Genomic DNA, 20,587 nt, shown 5'->3' with positions numbered 1-20,587 from the left:
AGGGATTCAAACCGCTGACCTTCTGATCGGCAAGTCCTAGGCTCTGTGGTTTAACCCACAGTGCCACCCGCGTCCCTGCACAGGTTTGTAAGCCACCTCAAATATTCTAAGGGAAAGGGTAGAAATGTTTTCAATAAGCAAATCCATTCCTATTGAATCCAGGTAAGAATTTATGAATAAAGCATGTATTAGAAATATGCATACCCAAGGAAGTGCGCCTAGCACTTACACTGACCATTATGTGGGATAACCAGCCTCATATAGCCAACATGCTTAAGTCTAAAGCATGAAGTAGCTAACCATAGAGTAAGCTGTCCAGCTAGCCTTAGTTCACCTTGAGAGGGACTGGGCAATCAAGCCTGTTCTTCATCCTCCAATGTACCTGAGCTCAGCATATGAAGAAGTTTGAGCTGCTTGCTCCAAACTCTGACTACATGGCTCTCACAAGCCGCTTTGGAGTTCCTATACCGATAATTTATGAACTTTCATCACTGTAACTAAGCCATGTTTTACTGCTTGTGCAGCTTTTTCTCAATGCTGTATGGAAAGGCACAGGAATCTGATCATTGGAGAGTTGTAAGTAAACCATTTTTATCTTACCAAATATGTGGTCTTTTTCTATGCTAGAGAAAGAGGGAAGTTTTGGAACTCACAAGGGCATATTTTAAAGGTCTAACAGTCTATATTTCCAAGCTTTACTTTGCTGCATATATTGTGATTTTAAATCTCTGCTGGGGTTCTGTCACCAAAGAGTACTTGCCCCAAACCTGGATGTTGGCATCCAGGAATTCTTCTTTTATATACCCATTTTTTCTTTGCCACCAACACATTAAAGCCCTGAATAGCCAAATATCTGAAAGAACACTATCTCCCATTTCAACCCATCCAGTCTTCTAAATAGCAGTTTCAAAACTTTGGGGTAATCTTCCAACCAAGGTGTACATCACCTCTATACTCCTTTAAGAGAAAAGTCGTTGGCCTTGGATTGTAGTCTTTGCTATTTTATGTATTTTTTATACTGTGTTTATTTTGTATTGATGTTGAATTGGCTTGAGAATATGCAATGATGTGTTTAAATATGTTCTACAGCACCCTATGAACATATTGTCAAGGATGATATAAAGATGCTTAAGTAAATAAACAAACAAACAGTTGCCCTGGCACCCCAGAAGGAAAAGGAAAGGACACTCTAGCCCATGGGTAGGCAAACTAAGGCCCAGGGACCTGATCCGGCCCAATCGCCTTCTAAATCCAGCCTGCAGGCGGTCCGGGAATCAGCGTATTTTTACATGAGTAGAATGTGTGCTTTTATTTAAAATGCATCTCTGGGTTATTTGTGGGGCACAGGAATTCGTTCACCCCCCCCCCAAAAAAAATATAGTCTAGCCCCCCACAAGGTCTGAGGGACAGTGGACCGGCCCCCTGCTGAAAAAGTTTGCTGGCCCCTGCTCTAGCGCCATCCATGAGCCAACGTAACAAAAGCCACCAAGTGCTACCCAAGTAATAACATTCAATCATTTAATATAGAAGCACCAACCAATACTTTCAAATTCCCTGCCTGTCGATATCAGGCAGGTGCCTTCACTGTATTATTTTTGGCATCTGCTGACGACATTTAGACAAGCCTACTACCCAGATGACTAAAAAGTTTGTACGAGTTTTAATTTAACATTTTTATTATTCTACTGTGGTTTTAAATTAGGGTTGTGATTGGTTTAGTGATAATTTCGTTGACTTATCTTTTCTGTAAACTGGTTTGAGGGGTTTTTCCACGATCAAATGGTATGTAAATTTTATGAAAGAAATAATAAACAAACAAACGCCAGAAAGGGAACATCTGCCTGACCTGAACCCGATCTATTAATGCTTATAGCTCAGCAATTCTTTGCAGCCTTGAGGAGCTGATCTCCATACTCTTCCTTTTCTAGGACCTGTCTTTTTAGTCCGAAGGCTGGGCCTCTTTCTTATTCGTTATTAGTAATTGCTTTGGGAGGCTGAAAATTTTGCCATTTGTTGATATTATCTCATATGCAATGGATTGCTGAATTCTGTTTGCTTTCAGTTTATAGTCACAGCAGGGCAACGTGGCCATTGTTGAGAGTTACAGCAGGCAGATGAACAACGAAATGAAAACCGTCCGAAAAATAATAACTCTCTGAAAACCGAGGTAGGTGGGTGGGAAATAGTCACAAATAGGGAATTCCTGTATGGCTTTTGCGAAGAGGATCCGTTCCCAGAGGGAACTACATTTCCCAGCGTTCCTTGCGGAGGACGAGTTGCAACGAAGGTCCAGCAGGTGGCGCTGCCGTTTCTAAGGCCCAAAACAGCCGCCGTGCCAAGATGGCGGCGCCCATGAGGCGCAACGCTTGAGGCGTGAGAGAGAGAGGCCTAGCTTGTGTACACCGGCAGAGGCCATGAAGCGAGCGGCCCCAAATGGCCAGGCGCGCAGCAAGAGGCGAGGGCGGCAGAAGCAGAAGGCCGGGAATCTGCAGAAACTGGGTCTGGCGGTGCGGGAGTTCGTGGCGGCTGCCGGGGGACCCGAGGGCGGCCTCGGCCTCCCCTCGACTCCTCTGCAGGAGCCGCCGGCGTCGAGCAGCCGCAAGAACCGCCGGGAGCTGCGTCGAGAGAAGCGCAGGTTGAAACGGAGCCGCCGGCGGCGTCTCCTGAACGGAGGTGAGGCGGTGAAAAATCCCCGGCCGCCTCCTTCGGCAACGCCAGCTGGGAAGAAAGAGCAGCCGCCGGAGAAGAAGGAGAAGAAGAAGCGGGTTTCCTTGCCGGCCCCGGAGTCAGAGAAGCGCCTCCTCCCCGCCACCGCCGAGGCCCCCCGAAAGAAACCCAGGAAGGCCTCTCCTTCGGCCTCGGCCCTGGCGCGCAAGCGAGCCTTGCTGGCGGCCAACGAGGAGGAGGAGCGGGAGATCCGGCGGCTGGAGAGGCAGCTGGGGCTCGGCAAGCGTCGGAAGAAAAAGAAGCAGCAGCCGCTGGAAGGGCTGGCGGAGGAGGCGGCCGCCCTTCCTCTCAGCTTCGCCAGGGACGGGCTGGGTTACGTGCTGGGAGCCCTGGAGACAGGGACCCCCTTCTCCGGCCTGTACGAGAGCAGCGAGGGGGAAGGAGAGGAAGAAGGAAAGGGGCCGGAGGAAGAGGGAGGAGAGGGGTTTGAGGAAGAGGGGCTAGGGGGAGATGAGGAGGTGGGCCTGGAAGAAGAGGCCGAGGAGGATTTCGCTCTGGAAGGAGACCCAAGAAGCTCAGAAGAATCCAGTGGCGAAGGAGAAAGCGAGAATGAAGAGGAAGAAACCAGATCCCCTGACCTAAGGAGCCCAGAATCTGGAGCCAAGGAACCCACCTCTCCTGGAGAGCAGGATGAGGTCTGTTAAAAAAAAATATTGGAGGATGTTTAGGGGGTCTGTGTGTACCCATACTTAATGAGATTGACATGGGTCATAGCTCAGTGGAAGTATATCTGCTTTACAATCAGAAGGTACTTGGTTAACTTCCCGGCATCTCCAGGTCAGGCTGAAAGAAACACCTGGAGGCCTGCTGCTATATGGACCAATGTTCAAACTTGGTATCAGGCAACTCCCTGTGTTTCCTAAGACATACCTTTAACAAGTGCACAGCAACACGCTTTCTCCTTGGACATCAGCAGCTAATCTGAGCTTCCCAATGAAACGTCTATAAGTTAGCAAACCTACATTTGTCACAGTCACCGTTTCCATTTTTAGGGACAGATGCCAATGTTAAAATGTGAAGATTTTTACCGCGTTGGCTACCGCATTGTCACAGAGCATTTGTTTCCCGCCTTTCGCAATATCAGTGTGCCAAACGTTCACATTGATGGCTTACATTATAGTAAAATATACAGAACAGGTTCCTTTTCATTCATAAACCACATGAGATCTCAATATTCAACCATTTTCTCAAATATTAAATTATTTAATTAATACATCGTCTATTTTTTTTCCTTTTCCTTCTTAAAGAATCCTTGCCAAGATGCTACAAAGTATATTCCCCCACATATGCGAAGGTCTGAAGAGACAATAGATGCCCCCAAAAGGGAAGAATTGGAAAGGCTGAGGAAAACACTGAAGGGCCTAATTAATAGGTAGTATTTGTTGTTATTATTATTATTATTATTATTATTAGTCTATAGCACCTTTCATCCGAGGATCACAAGGCAGTTTACAATGTAAAAATGCAGAAATATATAACATAGTAACAAACAAAAACAATACCCCTCAAACACAGTTTAAAAGGCCACAGATTGTTTTATTAGCCAAAGACCAGTGAGAAGAGGAATGTTTTTGCTTCGTGCCTAAAGGTATTTAATGAAGGCAAGCCTTCTTGGGGAGAGTATTTCACAAATGGGGAGCCACCTCAGAAACTTCCCGGCATCTCCAGACAGGAAGAAGTATCTCAGATGATGATTACAGGACAGTTTGTATGGGGAGTATTGAAATTTTCCTTACAGGAATCAGCCAAGACAGCACATTTAAGGACTTCTAACTTGCCCTACTGCAATTTTTATTTGTTGCTCCAAGTATTATTGGCATCACTTTGTGTTCAGTTAGGGAAACAAAGGCAGGAAATAAAGCAATTAAATTGAGCTGAATGGCCTATCAGTTTTTTTCAAATAGGCAAAAGTGTTTTTATAAATATATACTTTAAACACCCATTTTGAAATACATTTCATATGACTCGATGTGAAAATGAAACAGAACATTAAAGCTAATGTTTACCTTTATTTCCATATGATTTATTTTCCGCTAGGTTGAGTGAACCAAATTTAGCCTCTATAAGTGGACAGTTGGAGGAGCTCTACATGGTGAACAGTAGAAAAGATATGAATGAAACGTTGACAGATATCCTTATCAGTGCTTGCGTTACAGAATCAGCAATGCCTTCCAGGCTGGTGATGGAACATGTGCTTTTAGTTAGCATCCTTCATCGGACAGTGGGAATTGAGGTAAATTTTCTGAATCTTCCCCAGTGTTTAGTAGCACAGTAATAAAGGAACTTTTCTACTATGCCTTTCCTTTGGGTTCTACTAATAATTTCAAGACACTTTGGTCATTTTAGATTTTATGATACTTGGGGTTTTTTAAACAATGTCATACCAGGTGCTGTTAAGCAGAATGGTAGAATATAAATAAAATCATTATTTCAGAAAATATTCATATTCAAGGATCTTTGCATTCTGACCACAGAGAAAAGCAACTTCTGCAAATTTCACTCTGTGTGTTCTGCAGTAATGATTTGTTTGCCATAGTTCTATTAAAACTAATAGGTGGTTTGACACTGATTTCTAGGAGCCTGGAGTGCATGTTCTGATTTCCAGCCATTTCTGAAAAGGGGCATTTGTTATGAAGGACCACAGCTAATCACATAATTGTACTTCTCTGTGGCCTTACTTTTTACAGTTCTGCCCACCTCCCCCCACAAAAACTCACACATGTGTACACACACACACACACACCTGCAACTTCAGGAATATGCTTCATGCATCTGATGGACTAAAGTCAAGGAAAGCTTATGTCAAGGAAACAAATTTGTTGGTCTTTAAGGTGCCCCAAGGCTCTTTGTTGTTTTTGCTGCACAGTAGTAGTATAGCTACTTATTGAAAAAGGGGCATTTGTTTAAACAAAGGAGCACTTCAGTTCTTCTGTAATCAGTCAATACCCACAATTAATTGAATAAAAATTGTAGAAAGAGGGGTTCATTAGTATCTGAGTTGAATCACAACAGGTGCTGTTGGCAGTCTGAAAGTCAGCACAGTGGCATGGCTAAAATGTTGAACTAGGGATGGTGAGACCTGAGGTCAAATGCCCTGACAGGTCATAGGGGTGTGTGACTTGCATTAAAGGTAAAGGATCCCTGACAGTTAAGTCCAGTCGCGAACAACTCTGGGGTTGCATCTCTCAACTCGCTTTACTGGCCAAGGGAGCCGATGTTTGTCCGCAGACAGTTTTTTCCAGGTCATGTGGCCAGCATGACAAAGCTGCTTCCAGCGCATGGAAACACCGTTTACCTTCCTACCTATTTATCTACTTGCACTTTGACGTGCTTTCAAACTGCTAAGTTGGCAGGAGCTGGGACCAAACAATGGGAGCTCACCCCGTCACGGGGATTCGAACCGCTGACCTTCCGATCGGCAAGCCCAAGGCTCAGTGGTTTACACCACATTATCAGTGTGCAAATTTTCTGCAGTCATACATTCATTTCAATAACTGGCCTGCCCTGTGTACAGGAGCATCACCATCCACTGCAATCTAAGGCTGTTTTCATAGTGGTGCTTAAGTGGACTTCTGTTCTTCTCTATGAATTATATTGAACAGCTACACTTGTTCTTTCTTAATCACCTTGATATAGCTCATTAGCATTTGCAAGGGTGTCCTGCCAAACTAAAATTCATTCAGATATCACTTGTGAAATAATCTTGAGTGAAAGGACTTGTCTGTGTAATGCAGCCTAATGCAGTGATTAGTAATCTTATGCTAGCACAGCAGCTAATATTATATATTATTATATATGACTTTTAAATTGCTGGTCAGCAAATTTTAGGACCACAACATTAGTTATACATTGTTGGCTTTCTGTTTTAAAGTGTTTAAATGGTCGGCAGCTCATGGATCATGTTTGTGTGTTAAATGTTCCAGGTTGGTGCTCACTTTTTGGAAACTGTGGTGCGGCAATTTGATGAAGTCTACAAAAGTGAAGCTGAAGGGAAAGAATGCGAGAACCTCCTTATCTTAATTGCTCATTTGTATAACTTTTATGTAGTGCATTCACTGCTGATCTTCGGCATCTTAAAGAAGCTTGTTAGCACTTTTTCTGAAAAGGATATTGAACTAATTCTGCTGCTGCTGAAAAATGTAGGCTTTTCCTTGAGGAAAGATGATGCTTTGGCCCTAAAAGAACTTATCACGGAGGCCCAGAAAAAAGCAAACGCAGTAGGAAAGCAATTCCAGGACCAGTCAAGGGTATGAATGCCTTTTCAAAGTACCTTTTTGGGGTAACTTTTTCATCAAAATGTGGTAGCCCATGCTTTCTGGGATGGAAAGAATCTGTCAGCAGATCAAGGCGCAAGGCATTTTTGACAATTTTTTCTTCATCCTCTAGAGTAGATTTGGGGGGCACTGTGGGGGAAGGAATCCCTAAAAATCCTCTTCAACCAGGCCTTTGGCTGATTAACATGCAATACTCTTTTAAATGTGTCGTGGGAAGGGGGGTTGTTGATTTGGTTTTTGTTCTTACATTTGTTATGTATTTTGTGTTTTTTTATGTTGCGAACTGCGCCGAGATCTGCAGATGAAGGGCAGTATACAAATTTAATAAATAATAGTAATAATCACCTCCCTCTCCCTGTTCCATCAGCAGGCAGAAAGCACTGAATACCACCCTAAAACAGAGTTTGGTAGGAACATTAGTATCCCTATATTTTCCCAACAACACTTGCACTATTCTATGGTGTGTTGGGCATTCTCTGGAAAACTTACAAACTAGAGCTTCTTCAGTTCTTCATAAATCAGTCAAACATTTGATTTTGCTTGACACATTTAAAAATTGGTCTTAGGGGTGGGTATAAAACTTCGGTTCTAGTCCATTTTTCATACTACAGATCTTTGCCACTTTAGGTACTGGAACAATAATGCAGACTTACTCTCTTTCTCTAAAGGTTTGTTTCATGTTGGAGACCATGCTGGCACTAAGAAACAATGACATGAGAAAAATCCCTGGGTACGATCCAGAGCCGGTTGAGAAACTAAGAAAGCTGCAGAGGACACTGGTAAACTCCATGAAAAACCATATTGCTATGTTTCTTTCATACGCTGTGAACAGAGTTGAGCATTAGCAAAAGCTGCTAACAACATCCTGGGCCTTAGGAGCTCCTTATATAGAACAGTTGACTGCAAGAAGGTTTGGTTTTCAGTATGAGCATTGGCTGCTGAGTTTACCAGTGGTTCAAAAAGAGGAACACTTTCAGTTCAAGTAAACCGCAGCCTGGGTTTCCATCATATCTGCTGCCAGATATAACTGGAGGACATCTAATTAGGCTGACAACTAGGTATAAAACTCTTTATTTTAAAAAATCTTCTGACACAGCGTTCTTCCTTTCTGTAAGACTCATAATAGCAGTTCTGGAAAAGAAGCTCAACTTCGAGTGTCATTGGAATCTCTCCTAACTGCTGAACAAGTTGGCCGGTGGTGGATTGTTGGGTCGTCATGGAGCGGAGCGCCAATGATTGACAGCACCAGCAACCAAATGCAACCAATACTAACTGTAGGAAAGGTAAGTGTGATCCTCCCTATTAACGTCGTTCTGGAAGTGTGTCGTAAGACAGTCTCCCAAAGAAGAGTCTTGCTCTAGGGATTCTTAATGAGCATAAATGAAGGTATTTGTGGTGGTTGTGCTTAGAAATTTATTCCTTTCAAAATCTGTTCAAAGGTACAGACATACATCATTTTATTCGTATGCCGCATTTCCATAATTAAAATCAAGCTCAAGGGGGCTTCATGGCAGAAAACTGGTGCTGGGCTGCAAGCAAGTTCCAGATCAAATCCTTGTTGATGCTTTTTCTTCAAAATAATAATAATGCAGTGGTACCGTGGTTTATGTGGGACGTGGGTGGCGCTGTGGGTAAAAGCCTCAGCGCCTAGGGCTTGCCGATCGAAAGGTCGGCGGTTCGAATCCCCGCGGCGGGGTGCGCTCCCATTGTTTGGTCCCAGCGCCTGCCAACCTAGCAGTTTGAAAGCACTCCCGGGTGCAAGTAGATAAATAGGGACCGCTTACTAGCGGGAAGGTAAACGGCGTTTCCGTGTGCGGCTCTGGCTCGCCAGAGCAGTGATGTCACACTGGCCACGTGACCCGGAAGTGTCTTCGGACAGCGCTGGCCCTTGGCCTCTTGAGTGAGATGGGCGCACAACCCTAGAGTCTGTCAAGACTGGCCCGTACGGGCAGGGGTACCTTTACCTTACCGTGGTTTATGAACTTAATCCGTACCAGAAGTCCATTCTTAAACCAAAGCATTCTTAAATCAAGGCGTGCTTTCCCATAGCAGCGGGGGACTCAATTTACAAACTGAACACACTCAACAGGAAACGGCACATGTTCTGCTTCCAAGTAAAAGTTCACAAACCAAAACACCTACTTCCAGGTTTGCAGTGTTCTTAATCCAAGTTGTTCATAAACTAAGCTGTCCTTAAACCAAGGTACCACTGTACCCATTTTAATCACACTTTTCAAAAAGTATGAATAACATACTATGTAGTTTGGCCCTGAGGATTACATTTTGAAAATACCTGGGTTTCCTCACTTCCTGAGAAAGTTATGTAGCTTGAAAGCCAAACATTTGACTTTGCTTATATTCCTGATGAAGATGTTACCCGACTGTTTGAAATTATGAAATTCATCCGCGATATTAAGAGTTTGTGAAATGTTAAGTTTTCAACCCTTTCCCCTACTCAGGTGAGTTCGAAGATTCTGGAGCTTGCTCGTAAGCAAAGAATGAACACAGATATTAGGAGGAATATATTTTGTATCTTGATGACTAGCGAAGACTTTTTGGATGCCTTTGAAAAACTTTTAAAGTAAGTAGTCGCCAGGGTAGGATGATTTCAGAAACTTAAGCCACTCTTTGGATGTGAAATACCTTTCTTGTGAATAAGAACTGACAAAGCCTTAGCTGGAGCAAGTGTAAATTCTGCCTGGTGCAAACCCGAAACAATTAGAAACATTCTTACAATGCATTGCATGTTTATTCAGAAGTAAAATATTCAATGGAGCTTACTTTCAAGTAATTGTGCATAGGATTGAAACCTAAGATACAATCCCATTTTTGAAAAAGAGCTTGCTTGATAGAGGGAGAAAATAATTTTTTTGCACCTTTTTGTGAATTTAGGCCTGTTAACTGAAATCAGATGGCCGGTCCTGATGGTTTGCTTAAAGTGTTGCCTGATGGATGTAAAAAAACCACCTTAATGTTCCTTTAATGGCTGTGGATGTTCTCCTGAATGGGCAATCTATCTGCAGGGGGTGGGATCTCAAGCTAGTGCTCTGCAGGGTGAAGGGGACAGCACGAAAGTGAGAGGCTGAATTTGAAGAGGAGAGTTTAGGCTTGGGTTAGCTAAACTGGAGCAGCCTTGTGTGTGGCTGCGCTGACAGCTTTCTGAGGTCTGATGGAGCAGCAGCAGACATGCTGTCTGCCTGTTTCCCGTAAGCTATTTTTGTAAACTTTAAATTAAAAGATTTTTTAAAAATCACAGATTTCTCTCATCCAAAGGCAGGTACCCACACTTGCTGGGTCAAGGATTCTTTATCCTTAATCAAGAAAGGCTACCAGATGCCTCTAGCAGGCTCCACTTGCTCAGCAGTTTGAATATAAATAAATAAATTTCTAAGTACATATCTGTGCAAGAGAGGCACCTGTCCCTCAAGCCTTGAAGAAGACTCAAGTACTTGATAGTGAGGACAAATAGGTTTCTCGGTAAGACAAGCTGATTCTTGGACCCTGTCAAAATGAAATGAAACCCTATTATGCCGCTCCTGGAAACTTTTGCCATGCGCAAAGCAGAGAGTGCATTAACACTGGGGTCTGGAATATGAGCTGTTATGACAAACTGGGACCTAGTATAAATCGAACCAACATGGAAAGAACAAGACTCTCAAGGAATGTGAGGCAATCCTGAAAGTGAGCCTGGAGGTTGCATGGCAGGAGATGAGGGTCTTGAGTAATCATCAGCTGCAATGGGTCAAGGTTGACCCTGAAATCCAACTTCTTAGCTCTTAGTTGTGGGTGTGATGACTGAGCAGCTGAGGTCTGAGTCTGCTCAGGAGCCTGTCAGCAGTGATGAGAATAAGCTGGAAGAAACTTTTAGTAAAGCTGCTGGGGAAAAGCTCTGCCAGAGTTGAGCAAGAGAAAATGCTCTCCACACTGGAAGTGAGTGCTTTGCAGAGAAACTAGCTGGAGCCTTCAGCCATGAGCAAGAACAACCTCTTCTTGAGCCTCTCTTCTCTGTGCCATGAAAGTTTAAGTGGGTTGGACCAGGCCCTTAAATTTGCACACCCCAGAGGCAACACCATACAGTGGGAATAATTCAGAAGCCTGAAAGTCAGGGAAGTAAACAGATGGAGAAGCTTAGTAAAGGTAAAGGGACTCCTGATCATTGGGTCCAGTCGTGACCGACTCTGGGGTTGCGGCACTCATCTCACTTTATTGGCCGAGAGAGCCGGCGTACAACTTCCGGGTCATGTGGCCAGCATGACTAAGCCGCCTCTGGTGAACCAGAGCACAGAAACGCTGTTTACTTTCCCGCCGGAGCAGTACCTATTTATCTACTTGCACTTTGACGTGCTTTCGAACTGCTAGGTTGGCAGGAGCAGGGACCGAGCAACGGCAGCTCACCCCATCGCGGGGATTCAAACCGCCGGCCTTCTGATCGGCAAGTCCTAGGCTCTGTGGTTTAACCCACAGCGCCACCCGCGTCCCTCATGGAGAAGCTTATCTGCCTCTATTAGAGGTCCTGTCCACTACCACTGGGGGCATGGGAGGAGAGGAAGATTTCATGGCAGCTCCCTGGAGTGAAGTCAGTCTTAGCGGAATATGCTCCTAGATAAAGACATATTGTAATGGAACAGGACCAGTGCATGTGTAGTAAAAAGCGGAAGGGGTAACAAATCTGCAGGAGATTCATGAGCCTGGCACATTACAATTCCTGCTGAACAACTCAGGGGTTTCTTGGCAAAGAACTATTCGCTGCGAGACTGTTTGACATTCACATGTTCCTTATGGAAGCATGCTTAGAAATGGCTTGCCAAGCAGACGTAAAAGCTACAGACATTGAATGCTATGGAGCCCTTGGGCAAGGTGTGTTGTGTCAGTAGAGTGGTGCGTTTGGAATCAGCTGTTTTAGTATCTTCCCTACTTCAGGGATTTGGGGTGCCTAGGTAGCAATGCCTTACAAATGTTAGCTGCCAAGCTGCTTGTTCGATTCGGGTGTGGAGGCAGGTATCACATTTTGGTGATTGAATGCACTGACAAATTAGGTAAATAGCAGGAGTAAACCTCACCCTGCTTTTGTTGCTGAAATGCCATTCATCTCAGAAGTCTTCCTAATGTAATGGAGGACAGAGGAGGAACGGCTTATGATTAAGGATATTCTGATTCATGTTCTGAGAAACTGGGAGCCAAACGAGTGCCTGTGTAGGAATGCTCTGGGGGCCTTGTTACTGGTTGGAATTTGTTTTTTGTCTAGAGAAGTAAATATAATTGATGCGGAAATATTCTGTTATGGAAATAACTAATCATGGTTCACTTGTATGTTTTTGGCTACTTGCTACTCCAGTTCTCTGTTCCCAAGAGAACTTTCAGCCAGGAGCTATTTAATGGTAGCTGAACCACTTTTGAGAGAGGGGATGGTATGAGTTTGTCCATCTATCTGATTACTGTAAATGGTCTGTCGTTATGGCTTTCCCTAAAGTGTCCCCTGATGGGATCTGACAAAAGAGCCTTAATGTTCCTATAATGGCTATGAATGTTCTCTTGAATGGGCAATCTACCTGCAGGGGGTGGGGTCCAAAACCAGGACTCCACAGGGTGTATACATATGAGGGAGGGTGGGAGAGAAAAGGTCATTTGAATTTAGAGATGAGACCTGCCATTTTTAGCTAGAGTTGTCTAAATTGAGATAAAGCCTCAGAAGGAGGTGCTCTCTGGGATCTGATGCAACATTTGTAGGTTTGCTGCCCGGTGGACTGCCTGTTACTATCCAATATGCTTTGTTTGCATATTAACTAAAATATATACTACAGTGGTGCCTCACAAGACGAAAAGAATCCGTTCCGCGAGTCTCTTCGTCTTGCGGTTTTTTTCGTCTTGCAAAGCAAGCCCATTAGCGGATTAGCGCTATTAGCGGATTAGCTGCTAAAAGGCTATTAGCGACTATTAAAGGCTTAAGGGATTAGCGGATTAGCTGCTGAAAGGCTATTAGCGGCTTAGATCAGCTGTTAAGCGGCTTAGCGAACAGCTGTTAAGCGGTTTAGGGGCTTGGGAAAAAGGGGGGGAGGGGGAAAAAAACCCCAGGAATCGCAAGACATTTTCGTCTTGCGAAGCAAGCCCATGGCAAATTCGTTTTGCGAAGCACCTCCAAAACAGAAAACCCTTTCGTCTAGCGGGTTTTCCGTCTTGCGAGGCATTCGTCTTGCGGGGCACCACTGTATAAGGACACAACACAAGTCTCCAGTGCTCTTTCATATGTAATGTTGCTCCCAGAGTTAATCACTGCTCAAGAAAGCGGCAAGAATCCTCCATCTGAACAAGTAGGCAGCAACATTATTTAAGATTCTGATGCAGGAGTGGACCCTACGTCTGAAAAGATGAGAAACAGTTGCCACTCAGAAAAGCAAAAGATCTCTTTAAAGTGTGTGTAAGAGAGAGGCTGCTTTTTGCCTTAAATTAGGCAAATGGCACACTTAGCAAGTGAAGGAATCCTTTTCTGTTTAAACCCAATCAGAGAAAGCCCAAACAAGGAAGCACTTGAAAGAGTGAATATGGAAGCTCAATCAAGTTTCTTAGTTGGAGAGCGCCTAGTAGGAACACATTTCTATGCACCCTTCTTGTGTGCTTGTGAGGTTTCTCGAAAATTTAAGTCCCATTAACCAACTCAGCTGCAGGTGGCTTAAATTAAACTCCAATTTCTTTTACAAAAACATTATTACTGTAAGCAAGCATATATGGCACAAATGTAACGGGAGGTCCCATAGACCCCACTATCTAAAATTAAATTCAGCTATGAATCATTGTTGTGTATGAAATGTGAGGTACTCACTTCATGGATTTCAGTGGGCCTTCAGCTGCATCTTCAGGTTAAAGGCCACCTGTCATAAACATTTGAACAATGGTACTAAATCCTGCAGAATAAATATATGAGAACCTTAGTGTTTTGGCATCCGCATATCTCCCTATGTTCATTCTCAGCTCTTAGGTCAGGAATTGCCAATATTTTTTACTCTGTGGACACATCTGCAAACTGAAGAAACTTGTGGGCACCACATACACACCTCAACCAAGCACAATTTATTATATTGGCTACAAAAGAATGCTTCTTTCAAGCATAATTTCAGTGGGGCAGCGGTTGTGACAGGGAGGGTCTCATGTGACAGGGAGAGCACCATTGGTGACCCTTGCCGCTAGCTACAGAAATTAGTTGCATTACTTCTGATCCTCTTGACTAATAACATCTTGTGGGGCGATCGGTGGCATTGTTTGCTACAAATTGCACATTATTGTTCCATTGACTTCACTGAAAAGTGGCTTGGTGTAAAATGAAGCATTTGATCTATACCTTAGCAAAATCAGGCCATCCCAGCCATGTAGTTCATCTCCGACTGGGTAACTATAGATGAAAGCCTCATTTTGAAAGGATGCAAATTTTGTGCTTGACACTCTCTGCATTATAATATTAAGCATTTTTCATTTTAATTGGCTTTAGTGCTGCCAAGCATTTGACAGCTCTGGAATCTAAATCAGACTTATTTGACAGAACAGGTACAGCACAAGTTAAGACTATTCCTTGCCAACAGCGTCTTAATTCTCTGCGTGGTCCAGCTCTGTGAGTAAGGAGGCCGTTCAATCCTGGCAGACTTTCTGCTGAGACAGCCAGTGGGAACTCATTAATGCTGATTATATTTTTGTAATTAGGTTGGTTGAAATCCCCAACACCCTCAATTAGGAATTGGAAAAACTTGAGAGGGTAGTTTTTCCTTCGGTCACCCACTAGCAATTTCTTAATTCAGAATAGCTTGGCCTCCCCTTGGCCTGGTGCTCTCTTGATGCTTTGGACTACAGCTGTCATCAGGCCCAGGAAGGACAGCTGGTAGTAGATAACCCAGATTTTTGTAACCCAGAGGCCAAACATAGAATTGTAGAGTTGCTAGGGACCCTGAGCATCATCCAGTCTAAGCCCCTGCAATGCAGGAATTTGCAATTGTCCTATACGAGGATCAAACCTGCAGCCTTGTTGTTAGCAGCACCACACTCTAACCAACTGAGCTATCTCCATATTGTCATACTGAGAGATTCCCTCTCCCAATTCTTTTGAACACCACTGCATTCAAAGATGGACCGTAGTCCTACCAACCCTTCCTATCAAGACTTTTCTCTTTATAAAAAAATTAGTAATCGTTCCACAACTGTATATTATGCAAAGCACGCAGTTAAGAATGCTTTCTTTTCCAGAAACCCATGGTATGGATCTTGTTGTCCATATATTCTTGAAATCATTATGCAGAATACACTGCAATGAAGAAACTGGTTTGGCATAAACTATTTAGATCCTTTTTCTTTTCTTTTTTTAACTTGATGCGTAATGGATTGAGTTCGAGTCAGGAATGAATTGGGTGGCAGTAACTCTTCCATTTTATGGTAGTTCAGCCTAAACATTCAGGAAATGGAATTTACATAATGGCAATTGATGTTTTAGGCTTAGGCTGAAAGATCAGCAGGAGAGAGAGATTGTCCATGTCCTCATAGACTGTTGCCTGCAAGAGAAGACTTATAACCCCTTCTATGCATATTTGTCTGCCAAGTTTTGCGAATATGAAAAGCGATTCCAGGTAAGCTAAGAACTTGTCTTTCTCTTTACTGGTTGCACCTTTTAAATTTCTGGGAATGAAAGCGGTGTTATCAAATGGTAATATATGGTAGTTAAATACACGACTGCTAAATGTAATAGCTGCATTTATGTAGGAAATACGTTTCGGGTGGGGGGGGGGAGCCATAACCCTTTCATATGTAAAGCCAAACAACAGCATTGTCTCAGAAAGGAACCACAGCTTCGTGATGGATTGTATGGGAAATATTTCAGAGTCATTCCCTGCCATATCCATTTAAATGATTTGGGGCACATGAAAGTAGACACACACACACACACACACACACACACAGAGAGAGAGAGAGAGAGAGAGAGAGAGAGAGTGCAAATACACATTCTGGGACCAGTGTGCTCCAGTGTTTAAATTAATCCTCAATTCTGTATTTAGTAAGGGACGGTCTCTCATGACAAGGGCACCATAAGGCAGGAACCTGTAGCTGGAGGCATAAGAGATGCTGTCTGCCCTTTCACACAAATTACCCCCCCCCCGCCCTCTTTCTCCTTGAAGCAACTCCAAGGGAAGGAATGACTGATGATGCAAGCGTCAGGGAGAGGACAAATCCATTCTCTAGCAAAGCATGGTCTGCATGATCTCTCCTCCTTTCCAAGGAGGCCAGACCAGAAGAAAAAGCAAAAAAAAAAGGGGGGGGAGATAAAAAGGGAGGATCTCTCTCCTGTACCCTACTCTCTTCCACTTCTGATCCTCCAACTGGTTTACGTCTAAAAGTTTCCCTCTGGAGTCAGAGGCTATCACCATTTGGCCTGTCAGAATGTACTGCACATAACTTACAATGCTGCAACAAGTAATTAACTGCACAAAGTGACCCTGCCTTATATATTGATGGTTTGGGGCAGGAGGTCAGCTGGTGAAGCTAGCACCGTATCCTATTACCTGCCATAATACCATGGGGAGAAGGTGGGTAGCTTTGATTGCAGTGGAGGAGAATGAACTGTGCCAACCCCTGAGCTGGGATACGGCTGTGCCAGTTTCTGGGACATGTCCAGGAAATAAAGGGGCTTAGATTTAGTGCCCCTGTGCCCACCCCAGCGTGCCCCACTTTACCTCTAAGCATTCTGAAGGCAGGGCAGCGTCCTCCAGTGATATAAATGTCAACCTGCTAGTGTTACCTTCGTCTCTGCCAGCAGAGCAGCACCCCATAGATTGCCTTTTGAGGCCCCTCAGCCAGCTTACCTGTGAGAGTAGGATTGTTAATAAACAGCCTTTTCTCTTTTTATTTTTTTTTAAACCAGATGACATTCCAGTTCAGTATGTGGGATAAAATAAGAGATTTGGGAAACCTGTCCACTACTGCTTTATCAAATTTAGTTAATCTCTTGGCTCATCTGTTGAAGACGAAGTCTCTGTCCCTCACTGTTTTCAAGGTAAGCAAAACTCTTCTTTTTTTAAAAAAAAAACTTTACTTTTACATCTCCTGTTAGACTCATGCATAATGTGCATGTTCTTTGGTATGTAATGTCACCTAACAAGCGAGGCAAATCAAATGGTTATTCTATGGGGGGAAATCTAGGTTTGCAACAGTATCCATGCAGGGGTACCCAGGGTGATGCTGTTTGACCACATCTGCCATCATCCCCAACCAGCATGGCCAGTGGTTAGAGATGATGGGAACTGTAGTTTGACAACAGCTGGCAAGTGCCCTCTTAGCTGCCTTTGAGGTTGTTAAGATTTAAGCAAGTTGCTTTTGATCTCATGTTTCATGAAATCTTTCCCACTTCTTTGTTAATTGGCTAGTATGTGCAATAAACCGATGTCTTTTTGCATTGAATTCACAATTAAGCTTTAGATCCCATTGTATATTCAAACAGGTGAGGTGAGCTCTCTGGAATTATTAATGACTGTTCTTTTGGTAATAGTCTACAGGAGATTTATTTAATACTAATAACATTAGCATTTTCATGTCAGCTTAATAGCTTGAGAGTGTCTTAAGAGTTTTTGACATTTCATTGCTTTTTAACTAGGTAATTGAATTCAGTGAATTAGACAAGCCAAAAGTCCACTTCTTACGACAAGTACTGTCTGCACTGTTCTTGAAAACAGATCCAGAAGAACTAAACCACATCTTTGGAAAGTAAGTCATCCCAGGGGTTGAATTTGTCAAACCATCATTTTAATGATAAAAGGGGTTCTGTCTCAGGTAGTGTTAGAAACTGAGATATGAAAGCTGGGAGCTAAATGGCACCTTATACCTAGGAGATGAGCGCAACAACAGAATGTCTAGGTGCACTTTTTAAAAACAAGAATACAAAGCTGAAAGTGAATGAACTGCAGCTAAAATATGTTCATTTTTCACATGGTTTGGTCCTTCCCCTGCCCGCCCCCCAATATTCTTAAGAGGGTCTCTTCAGTCTTCAAAGAGTAGCTGGAAGTGGGGAATCAGGAAAAGGTCCTCCTTTCCTTCCACTCTGCAGTTTTAATCTGAAATGTTAGGTGCAGTCCTGCTCCCAGAGCTTAGAAAACTGCTTGCGCTAATGAAATTCCCTGTCACAAAATGCACCTTGAACAATGGGAGTTTCAAACACTGGTCTGAGGTAAAGGTAAAGGGACCCCTCACCATTAGGTCCAGTTGTGGCCGACCCTGGGGTTGCGGCACTCATCTCGCTTTATTGGCCGAGGGAGCCGGCGTACAGCTTCCGGGTCATGTGGCCAACATGACTAAGCCGCTTCTGGCGAACCAGAGCAGCACACGGAAACGCCGTTTACCTTCCCACCGGAGCGGTACCTATTTATCTACTTGCACTTTGACGTGCTTTCGAACTGCTAGGTTGGCAGGAGCAGGGACCGAACAACGGGAGCTCACCCCGTCGCAGGGATTCGAACCGCCAGCCTTCTGATCAGCAAGTCCTAGGCTCTGTGGTTTAACCCACAGCGCCACCCGCATCCCCTGGTCTCAGGTAGAATTTGTCAAACCATCACCTTACTGTCAAAAAGGGGTTCTGTCTTTTCTCCCCATTACTGTAGTTTAACTGGAACTAGAAGCTGGAACATTTCAGTTCTTCTGCAGAGCCCTAATGTGGTTTTCCTTATGGTGTCACCAGCCTAGCCATACAGTGCTCCAGAGTATTTTGTAAGCCTCTATCCTGCTTGCCTGGCTGTACCCTATTAGTGATGTAACATTGCCCTAAAGAAAACACTGGGTTGGTTAACTTGCAGTTCTTTGTGTTTTTCCAGGTTGGCTGACAACCCAAAATTGGGAATGCTGCATGAAGGCTTGAAGCTTTTCCTCACCCATTTCTTGCTGAAGAATAATCAAGCTCACAAAAATGTTGAAGAAGCCACTTTGCTAAAAGAGAGAATTGAACTCGTGACTAGGACTTTGAAAGCAAAAGAATCTAAATTAAAATTATAGCGTTAGGTCTAATAATTTTTATCTATGGGAAATGCAGACTTAATGGGGGCAGGGGAATAACTTGAATTGGGTGGTCTTTCATAAACAGCAGACCTCATGTTCTGATCAGTTCCTTCACAATAATGTGGAGCTGGATTAGGTTTGATATTCAAACTGGCTAGTATTTATTATCCTTCTGTTAAAAGACAAAACACAGTCACTAGTGAAGACTTAATAATCTATACAGTGTATTTTTGAAAATAAATGTTTTGTACCCTTGCATTTTAATGTAGCGTTTGAACTTCTTTTTAAAAATTCAACAGCGTATGCGAGTGGTATTGTATTGCCACATCATGTTTATAGTGCTAATTTAAATTTTTCATTCTCATGCCAGTCTGTTGTCACTCACCCAATTCATTCTACTAAAATTTTGGTAGCTAATGCAAACAGTACATTGAATGTCTCTCTGACAGTCCATTCACTATTGTTACTGAAATCAGTGCAGAAACTAACATTGTTACTCCATGGTACCCACTCCAAATACTTTGGAAGTCCCCCCCCACTTGAAAGTTCCTTTCTATGTAGTCAAACCCTTTTTATACGTACAAAAAACCCCATTACTTTACCCATTACTTTCCCTTACTGAATTCCATAGTAGCCAAATGTAAGATGAGGGCAAATGTCTGCTGTCACCTTCTGGATTACATTTGCTTAAACTGAAATTTTTGCTAGGGCGTCACAGTGCTCAGGTCCATTTGCTGCATTTTCTTCTGCCTGTGCTTACACAGAAGCTGATCAAGTGAAGCTTCTTAAGGACAAAAATCAAAATGGCAGCCACACATTCCTCATGCAGCAAAAGCAACAGAAACTTGTGCCTCCTTAAATACTATGAAATTCATTGTGTGTGCAAAACAAAAGCTTTTTGCTGCAGTAGCTTTATTAGTTTTAAAGTGCCACTAATTATTGATTTTGGTTACTGTCCACAAATCTATGACCTCATCAAATCAAGCTGAGTAAAATAATAATAAGCAAGCCAAGTGGATTTTTTACTTTACAGCAGGGGTTCTTAACCTGTGGACCATGGATCTCGAGGGGTCCATATACCAGGTGCAAAAAAAATGACTTTTCCATTGGGATTAAATAAATTGTATACAGAATTTTATGTGCATATGCATTTTTCTGGGGTCCATAGCTTTCATCAGATTCTCAAAAGGGGTTTGTGACCCAAAAAGAACCAATGCCTCACAATGTCACTTAAGTTTCACAAGTCTGTATCTTGCCTGACCTTCCAAACACAGGATAAGAAAAGGCAATACATCGGTATTGTATTTGTGAAAGAATCGCTCAACCAGTTCATTTGGTAAATTGAATGTCCATGTAACAAAAATTAGGTCTTCACTTGTCTTGTGTATACTATGAAACAAGTGTGTAGAACTTCTAACCCCCTAGTTACCATTCAACTGCAACTCATCTCTTTCAATGAGGCATGCCAAAGTGTGGAATAATCTTGGAATACAATAAAAACCATCTACAAAACAACTGCATATAAAAACAATTAAAACAATTGCATATATAAAACAATTTCAAATAAATTCAGA

General features: G+C 43.1%; 1 protein-coding gene across 1 annotated transcript; it reads left to right on the top strand.

Moving 5' to 3' along the window:
• The first annotated feature begins 2,281 nt into the window (after positions 1-2,281).
• NOM1 (nucleolar protein with MIF4G domain 1) lies at positions 2,282-19,271 on the top strand. The gene is made up of 11 exons (XM_083406263.1): positions 2,282-3,362; positions 3,975-4,099; positions 4,765-4,960; positions 6,651-6,974; positions 7,670-7,780; positions 8,117-8,284; positions 9,461-9,582; positions 15,472-15,604; positions 16,894-17,025; positions 17,623-17,732; positions 18,833-19,271. The coding sequence occupies exons 1-11, from the start codon at positions 2,415-2,417 to the stop codon at positions 19,008-19,010; spliced, it is 2,547 nt and encodes an 848-aa protein (XP_083262389.1). The 5' UTR covers positions 2,282-2,414; the 3' UTR covers positions 19,011-19,271.
• Positions 19,272-20,587: the final 1,316 nt, after the last annotated feature.

Source organism: Podarcis tiliguerta (genome assembly GCF_965153285.1).
Source record: "Podarcis tiliguerta genome assembly, chromosome: 12".
NCBI lineage: Eukaryota > Metazoa > Chordata > Lepidosauria > Squamata > Lacertidae > Podarcis > Podarcis tiliguerta.
The sequence above is the reverse complement of the archived record's forward strand: the minus strand, read 5'-3'. Positions and strand labels throughout refer to the sequence as shown.

Coding starts and splice junctions, on each gene's coding strand:
- NOM1 (XM_083406263.1), top strand. CDS start 2,415: ATGAAGCGAGCGGCCCCAAATGGCCAGGCGCGCAGCAAGAGGCGAGGG. Junction 3,363..3,974: donor CTCCTGGAGAGCAGGATGAG/GTCTGTTAAAAA, acceptor TCCTTCTTAAAG/AATCCTTGCCAAGATGCTAC. Junction 17,026..17,622: donor TGTCCCTCACTGTTTTCAAG/GTAAGCAAAACT, acceptor CTTTTTAACTAG/GTAATTGAATTCAGTGAATT.